General features: G+C 35.7%; 3 protein-coding genes across 3 annotated transcripts; all 3 read right to left on the bottom strand.

The window, feature by feature from the left end:
• Positions 1–471: 471 nt before the first annotated feature.
• LOC122304556 (monooxygenase 2-like) lies at positions 472–915 on the bottom strand. The gene has a single exon (XM_043116819.1). The coding sequence runs from the start codon at positions 913–915 to the stop codon at positions 472–474; it is 444 nt and encodes a 147-aa protein (XP_042972753.1).
• On the bottom strand, positions 876–3178 carry LOC122303482 (monooxygenase 2-like). Its single transcript, XM_043115282.1, has 5 exons — positions 2565–3178; positions 2032–2143; positions 1647–1824; positions 1279–1507; positions 876–1048 (listed from the first exon to the last, which is right to left on the bottom strand). The coding sequence occupies exons 2-5, from the start codon at positions 2058–2060 to the stop codon at positions 963–965; spliced, it is 522 nt and encodes a 173-aa protein (XP_042971216.1). The 5' UTR covers positions 2061–2143; positions 2565–3178; the 3' UTR covers positions 876–962.
• A 3586-nt stretch (positions 3179–6764) lies between these two features.
• LOC122303480 (monooxygenase 2-like) lies at positions 6765–9106 on the bottom strand. Its single transcript, XM_043115278.1, has 5 exons — positions 8814–9106; positions 8491–8556; positions 8172–8349; positions 7804–8032; positions 6765–7565 (listed from the first exon to the last, which is right to left on the bottom strand). The coding sequence occupies exons 1-5, from the start codon at positions 9029–9031 to the stop codon at positions 6991–6993; spliced, it is 1266 nt and encodes a 421-aa protein (XP_042971212.1). The 5' UTR covers positions 9032–9106; the 3' UTR covers positions 6765–6990.
• Positions 9107–9307: the final 201 nt, after the last annotated feature.

Genomic DNA, 9307 nt, shown 5'->3' with positions numbered 1-9307 from the left:
AATTTTTTTTGCCCAGCCAGCCAGCTGCTTTCCCACATCCATTTTTTGGAATAAAAAAATACAATGTATAAAGAATATACGAAAAATGGATAGATCATGTGGAGAGCTTGCTGCTGATCATTTGGTCAAGAAGTACATTAAATTAAAATTTTACATGAGAAAGAAAAAACTTGATCATCAAGAAACTCGACCATTCATCAAATTAAAGTCTCGATCGACATGCCACGCAATTTCTTGACCAAATGATCAGCACTAGTGTTATTATCTCTCCTTTCGCCAACTTGACAGCATGTCCATGTGTACACAACACTTGACAGCATGTCAATGGGTACATAACACATCCTCACCATTACCAACTACAATGGCAAAGCAACTCCTAATCCTAATCTATATATTGAAGAACAAAAGGGGATATTTATATGAAGCATCAAAGGGGATACCGACTTAAATTCACTAGAGCTGGGATTCTGTCTACTCAATCTTACTTCGGTTCTCCAAGTCAGGACTGTTTGATGAAACACAGGGCAGCTCCCCACAATCATACTGTATAAAATTAAATATTCTAGTGAAGAGAAGCCTATAGAAAATCACATCCCTGAAGAATTTCATCCACCACCTAGAACCATCTTGTTGTACCCACCCTGATAGATACGACCCCGTGATCAAGGTAGCGGCACGCCACCTCCTCTCCTTAGTATATCTTTCCAAGGCTCCTGCCAACGGTTCTCCAGCAACAAGTCTTTTGTTTCGGATATTTAAGTTTCCAATGTGTCTGCCCAAAACAACGACATCTTCCAATGCAGCGCAACCACCTTGTCCTAGGTCTGGTGTCATAGGATGCAAGGCATCACCTGCCACTGTGATATTCCCTTTGCTCAAGCTTCTGAATATCAAGTCCCATGGAAACCTAGACATCAGTGGAGCCCATGTAAGAGTCGAGAGATCTGAATGCTGTACAACCCTCAAGTACAATGGGGGAAAATCCTTGGCAAGATTGTCAGTAACTTCTCTTTTATCATCTCGGGGTCATGTGCGATGTGATCTTCTCCTGGAATGAACAAAGATTTCCACATCTTTAAGCAACATATCACAAGTGAGAAATCTTGATGTGGTCCATTGGGATCACTTTTTGTAATTTACAAGTGTTAAAGAGTTATAAATCTTGCTGCAATAATAAAATATATTCGTATCCAAGACGTATAGGCTTCTTTCACTTAAAAGGTGGGGTAGCCTACTTGACTTATACATACATACATATCGTAGGAAAAAAACGCAAACCTTTTGAAGAAAATTTGCAGACGAGAAACCAGTAGATCTCGTTATCATTGATAGGAGCGAAACCAGCTCTTTTGCCGATTGTTACAAATTGTTGGGATTCATGGTTCAATCCATGGCCATCGGGAAATACGACCAATCCACGTACTGCCCATCGGCCGGAGTTGACTGGCGCAGTGAGTCCTAACCAGCGTGCCACAACCGAGTGTACCCCATCACACCCTATAAGAGCCTGCCATGTTCATAATGCAACAACGAAGTTTTCACATCGAAGCATTTCAAATGAGATGTACAATCGAAATAGGAATATTGTACATAATGAGAAGTGGGCTAGCTTCAACATGAGCCCATTACATTTCATTCCTATGTACCTTTGCTTTGATGGTAGCTCCATCCTCCATATGAATGATAGTAAAGGATGAGCCTTCTTGTGTTTGGTTTTCAATGGACTTGAGCTTAGAAGAGAAACGGATGGAGTCAATTGGCACTTCTTCTGCCAGAGCTTCCAGTAAGGCTTTACGATATACCACCCTAAGTCCATGTTGACCCCTGCATCACCACAGACTGTACGTTCAGTATAAAGAAAAAGCCTGCTAAAATTGGGGATGTGAGAAGATGGATCTAAAAGAAAAAGAAAATAACAAAATCATGTGTTGAAATAACATTAAAGACAGGGTTCAAGTAGCATAAGGACATGCAGAGGTTGCTTGGAGAAAAGAAAAAAAGCAAAAGGAAAGAAAAAGCAAGAAGAACTACCGTGAAGTGGCTGCTGAACATTTGGTCATTAAAGTTGCTTGGTGCGACTTGTCAGATCCGTTGGATCACATGGTGAAATTACTCAAATGTTCCCGTAGAATAATACAAAAATCTATCAATTCACTTAATAATTTGATTAGTCATTAATCATGCAGTTATTTAATAACCAAAGGATAATATAAAATAAATCAATTACATAACACAAGATTGGTAATAAAGGGAAACTCTTTAAAATATTCTTTAAAAATAAAACCTTATGGGGCAACTAAACAGAAAAGTCAATTTTATTATTTGAAAATAAGTACAAGTAAATCTCAATTACAAAATTTTTATCAATTGACTCTCTTACTTGACACGACAAATTACCCGTTTGCCTCCACAGTAGCAATTAGAATCTTTGAGGATTTTCAAATATTGGTTTTTCTTCTAAAACTCTAGTGACTGAATCACAATTATGTTATTTCAATTTTGGATCAACGATTGCACTCTTTGAGAGAAACAATATGTCAAAGTGATTGGTGACAAAATCAAACCTTGATATATGGGTTATCTACAGTCTCTCCTTTTGGCTAATTGGTGACTAAATCAACATTGATGAATGTAATAGAAACCTTCAAAACACAATCAGCAAACTAAGAAACCGAGTAAAATTCCTAGCAAATAATTAAGAATAAAAAATACTAACATAGAATAGTGATTAAGATTAGTACTCTCAAAATTCACGAGATTTAAAATCTAATTCAAAATCTAAGTATATTCAAGTCCAATATCAAAATTATGTCCAGCAAAAATAAACTTAAATGAAATCAACCATCAGGTAAAAGTTTCTATAATAATTTTTGCAAACCAGAATTTAGTTCTCCCCCTTAATATTAAACTATCTTAAACAAAACAACATTAAAAAATTTATTCAACTCCCCCTTAGCAACACACTTATTAAAACTCTCTCTAAATTTCACAATTCCAAAAAATCAATATGCTCCCCCTTAATCTGCTCCTCCAATGCTCATCTAACTCCTCATTTTTGTCACAAATCTGACAAGGCTTACTTCTCCTCATAATCAGAATCAGACTTAAGCTGACCAACTTGTGGGAAATAAGGATACAACTTTTGAGAAGACCAACCAACACCCATTAAGATACAACTTTTGAGAAGACCAACCAACACCCATTAAGAACCTCAACTCTACAATGCATTGTGATTTAAGTGATGAATGAACATGAATGCATATAGACAGATTAAAGAAAAATTGAAAAATTTTAGTTGAGCAAACCTACAAACACTTGGTGGGCAACAAGTAGAAACCAAATAGTAAAATTTAAGAACACACCAAAAATCAGCCTAAATACATGATTTTTAGGAGAAATACAGAACCCAACATAGCGTGCGAAGATTAACAATTAATCTCAACAACCCAAAATCCAAACCGAAGGCTTCGAAGTAACACAAGATACAAAAAATCCCAAATGGGTGAAAACTGATCCTTAGAAAGAGGAGAGAGATGATGATAGAGTACTTATCGTGTAGGAAAAATGTGAAGATGATGACTAACACTCGATTTCTTAACCACAAACTGCTCTAGAACATAGGAAGTGTAAGAAATCATATTTGGCTAGGGCATGAAGAGACGTGAGGGGCGTGAAGTGAAATGAAGTGAATGAGAGGGATCTTAGGAGGTATCGGACGTGAGTGTGCCAATGTGACTGGGAGTCCCTCTTAAGTGGGGCTAGGTAAAAGACTTAATAAAATAATGGGACTGTGTCATTTACCACCGTAAGCCTTAGAGTCCACTAGGACTTAAGTTATCTCTGCAAAAAGACTCACAGACCCCATATAAAATATACCCTCATGCAAAAAAATGCCCATATAGAAACCAAAAAACCTGTGCATACTTATTAAGACTCAAAAACAAAATAAATTCTTATTGACCTAGTACAAAATTAAGGCCTATATGCTAAAAAATCTGACCCAACACTTTGTTTTGCAATGGGCCATAAGTTTTTTTTAATATATATTTTAAAGCAACTAAACTCTTTTGAAGTCAAATCACTTGCCTAAATGCACCAAGTGTCCAAGCATAATATACCAATCACACAACCAATCTTGAACAAGGTTCATACTCTCTTATTTTAAATAACGAGCAACAAAAAAAAAAAAAAACTAATGACACACCACAAATTCATCATGGCCAAAGTCTATGTGAATGTGTGAGTGAGACGACTTACTACCATCATCAAATATTTAATTATGTATATTTTATTTTATTTTTACTTTCGCCTTCTTTTTTTTTTTTTTTTATTAATCTTTTACATAGGTACAGTCCCAAATAGATTATCCTTGAACTCAAAAGTCAAAATTTATGCTAGGGCCTAAATACTTATAAAGAGTATCTCATTCGAACATAAGGTTGCTCAACCCTTGGTATGTCCATTTTATTGCTTATCTTTTTTCATAATGAGTAGATCAATGATTTTTTCTATAAAGATTTAAAGAACAAGATCCGTGTAAGGTGTTTGCATTTTTTTGCAATGAAAAAATACTGACTTTTTCTATATAGATCAAACATTTATGTCCAACGAGAAGAGATCTCTTGACTTTTAGGACTAGGTTCAACTAGTATTATTTAATTTAAGGTGTAGACTCCCCATTTGGACAGCATCTATGAGATTTTATGGAACATACATAATGAATAAAATGTGAAAGATAAGTTCCTCACATTGCACTAGAATTTGACTTTGGCAAAATGAGCTATGGGGTCTACACTCACATTGTAGACTATAAAAAAAATAGAGAGATGTTCCAACTCCAAGTATGGGAAGTGTGAGGGTCTAAGTACTCTTGACTTGGCAAGGCAAAAATGATCTCTTGCTTTTTCAATATATATATATTTTTAATTTTATAGAGCAAAGAAGAAAAATAGAAGATAACTCAACCAAACTAAACAAAAACAGAAAAATAGAAGACACCTCAACCAAACCAACCAAAAAAAGATGCAAACAAATAAAAGAAAGTGAAGTGCATGTCCTAACCTAATGATATGTAAGGAATGCAAGAACATGCAAGTGGTCCTATCAATTAATGTCACACGACATTTTTTTTTACCACCCATTTTACTTAAAATTTTGAAGCAAGCTTTATTCATCACAACTTTTTGTGCTCTTATCCTTGTTGTGAAGACAAAATTCAGACAACTCACATGCCTTAGTACTTACGGTGTTTATTTGTTAGCTTAGCTCTTGTACTTGGTTTTCAAGCGTCTCTACTTTTTTTTTTTTTTCTTTCACCTCCACTTTTATGCACTTTACTCAGATTAAAACAATATGACCTTATATGACTATAAATATCACAATAATGACTAGTAGGTATCCTTCAAACTTACCTCGGTTCAACTTCTTTGAAGTTGATGTTTCATGTGGCTTTTCAAGATGGGTTGACTTTGAAATGACTTCTTTTGGAGTATTCATAGCTTGACTTCTTTTGACAAAAACTATACTTTTAGGGATAGTGGCAGCGAATAATGAGGCTTGCGGATATTTGTCTTGAGAAGTTGTGTACTACAACTAGGTATGATCATAGCTGAATTTTTTAATTCTTAATATCTCATTCAATTTTTGAGTTGCTGATTTTTGTTTGCACTCTTGAAAATTCTTCAATTCTTTGTCTTGTGCATCATTTTGAGCCTTCAATTTCGATATTTTAACTTTAGAAATTTTTAGTGCTTCCGAAATATTGTTCTTTTCATTCTCCATAGCTGTGAGTTTGTTGTACAGTTTCTTGTTAAACTTTTTTGGCTTGACCACTTCTTCACATAAATCATTATAAGCCTCTTGTATGCTTAGCTTATAGTCAGTATCAATAAGAGATATATCCAAGTCACTATCATCAAAGTCAACATCAGATTTTGTTAGCACAATTTCAAAAAAATCATCAACAACAGTAGTAAATGCCATAAAATAATTTTTATCATCAGACGATAAATTAAAAGTTTTAAATTCTAAACTATCACTAAATGTGACATTCAGTACTTTTCCTTTATTTTTCTTAAAATTTGGACTCTCCACTCTAATGTGACTATAGCCGGAGCACTCATGACTTATTTTTTGAATTTTCTTGTAATGAAATCTAGAAACTGGACCATTCATCAAATTAAAGTCTCGATCGACATGCCACGTGGTTTCTTGACCAAATGATCAGCAGCCAGCTCTCCACATGATCTATCTATTTTACATAAATTCTTTATACATTGTATTTTTTATTCCAAGAAATGCATGTGGGAGAGGAGATGGTTGGCTGAAAAATTAAAAAAAATAAAAAATTTAAAGAATGGCCGCGGGAAGCTTCTGATTGTGTGAAAAAGAGAAATAATATTTTACAATTTAAGAGTGTGTAGTTCTTATATATTCCATTTAAAAAATATAGATAAATTTAAAATTATATTAAAAAATTATTTTTTAATAGTGACTTGTTTTTTATTAAGGTAGTGCACAATAATTGCACATTTTAAGATTATACATTCTAAAATTATATATATATATAACATTACCGGAACTGAAATATAGTTTTAAAAAATCTTTTTTAAAAAGAAAGTCAAAAATAGTAATAAATTCAGATATCCGAATTCAACATAAATATCTGAGTTTACATTCAATTATCGTTTGGATTTTTTGCCTAGTTTTTAAAATCTGAATTCAGTTATGGCCGCATATCCCATGTGTCCCAATAGATTGACAAGTAGCACCAAACAACTTTTATAACCAAATTGTTACATTTGGACATTTAAACTCCTAACACTGCATATTATGACAGCATGTCAATGGGTACATAACACATCCCCACCATTACCAACTACAATGGCAAAGCAACTCCTAATCCTAATCTATATAGAGGAACGAAAGGGGATATTTATTTGAAGGAACAAAGGGGATACCGACTCAAATTCACTACAGCTGGGATCCTGTCTACTCAATCTTGCTTCGATTCTCCAATTTAGGACTGTTTGTTGAAACACAGGGCAATTCCCCACAATCATACTGAATAAAATTAAATATTCTAGTGAAGAGAAGCCTATAGAAAATCACATCCCTGAAGAATTTCATCCACCATCCAGATCCATCTTGTTGTACCCACCCTGATAGATACGACCCCGTGATCAAGGTAGCGGCACGCCACCTCCTCTCCTTAGCATATCTTTCCAAGGCTCCTGCCAATGGATCTCCAGCAATGAGTCTTTTGTTTCGGATAATTAAGTTTCCAATGTGTCTGCCTAAAACAACGGCATCTTCCAATGCAGCGCAGCCACCTTGTCCTAGGTCTGGTGTCATAGGATGCATGGCATCGCCTGCCACTGTAACATTCCCTTTGCTCAAGTTCCCGAATATCAAGTCCCATGGAAACCTAAACATCAATGGAGCCCATGTAAGAGTAGAGAGATCTGAATGCTGTACAACCCTCAAGTACGATGGGGGAAACTCCTTGGCTCTTTCAGTAACTTCTCTTTTTATCATATCGGGGTCATGTGCGATGTGATCTTCTCCTGGAATGATAAAAGATTTCAACTTCTTTTAGCAACAGATCCCAGGTGAGAAACCTTGATGTGGTCCATCGGGATCACTGTTTTTCAATTATAAATGTTAAAGAGCTATAAATCTTGTTGCAATAATAAAATATATTGGTATCCATGACGTAGCTTCTTTCGCTTAAAAGGTGGGTTAGCCTACTTGACTTGCATATACATACATACAACATATATATGGAAGGAAAAAAAGGGAAACCTTTTGAGGAAAATTTGCAAACGAGAAACCAGTAGATCTCGTTATCATTGAGAGGAGCGAAACCAGCCCTTTTGTCGACTTTTACAAATTGTTGGAATTCATGGTTCAATCCATGGCCATCGGGAAATACGGCCAATCCACGCACTGCCCATCGGCCGGAGTTGACTGGCGCAGTGAGTCCTAACCAACGTGCCACAACCGAGTGTACCCCATCACACCCAATAAGAGCCTGCCATATTCATAATGGAAAAACGAAGTTTTCACATCAAAGCATTTCAAATAAGATGTACAATCGAAATAGGAATATTGTACATAATGAGAAGTGGGCTAGCTTCAACATAAGCCTATTACATTTCATTCCTATGTACCTTTGCTTTGATGCTAGCTCCATCCTCCATATGAATGATAGCAGAGGATGAGCCTTCTTGTGTTTGGTTTTCAATGGACTTGAGCTTAGAAGAGAAACGGATGGAGTCAATTGGCACTTCTTCTGCCAGAGCTTCCAGTAAGGCTTTACGATGTACTACTCTAAGTCCATGTTGACCCCTGCATCACCACAGACTGTACGTTCAGTATGAAGAAAAAGCCTGCTAAAATTAGGGATGTGAGAAGATGGATCTAAAAGAAGAAGAAAATAACAAAATCATGTGTTGAAATAACATTAAAGATAGGGTTCAAGTGGCATACTTGAAAGAATAGGCCGGGTAATAGGCCTCTTGACTTGCTCCAGTATCAAGATTTGTTATTTTCGTCCTACAATAAAAAAGAGTGGAAAATTGAAAAGTGGATATATATGTACACAAACTGTACGTGCATGTATCTCTTCATACAGAGCATGCATGAACGTTGAAACCATTCATTACTTCCATTCTAGCATGCCAGATCGAAAGAATCCCCCAAAATTTCATACGTCCCCTGAAGAATTTACTAAAAGTTCCAGAATAAATAAAATTGAAATGACAAATATTGTTTGGAATGAAAAGAAAAAATTGAAGGTTGTACGACATTACTTAGTGGCGGGGGTAGAAGTAGCAATGAGCTTGGAGGCTATGCCGAGGGCATCAAGGGCAAGCCAAGCATTTGGGGCAAGACCCAAGGACGTGCCTGTTGCTCTTAACCCTTCGGATTTCTCTAACACCAACGCTCCAACCCCTACTCTCTTCAAAGCTACCGCTGTTGCCAAACCCGCTATACCTCCTCCCACAATCACCACATCATGCTCTTCCATCTCTGTCTGTCTGTCTGTCTGTTTCTCTGTGAATTATGCACATAGACTTGGATGTCTGGATGCTGTTCTATATAGATATAGATATATATATATAATATATATATATCTGGACGTGATATTATAGCCACAAATAAATAAAAAACTGGTTTTGTTTTTCCTGAAACTTGTCTGAATTTCTTTTTTATTTGATCTTTGTTATTGACTTCTCTTGATCTGCTTACGTCAGCGATCACTTCAACCTGAAAATCAAAAAATTGCGTACGGAAAAACGAAAAT

This window comes from Carya illinoinensis, chromosome 3 (assembly GCF_018687715.1).
Source record: "Carya illinoinensis cultivar Pawnee chromosome 3, C.illinoinensisPawnee_v1, whole genome shotgun sequence".
NCBI lineage: Eukaryota > Viridiplantae > Streptophyta > Magnoliopsida > Fagales > Juglandaceae > Carya > Carya illinoinensis.
Note: the sequence above shows the minus strand (reverse complement) of the source record. Positions and strands in the feature narration are given on the sequence as shown.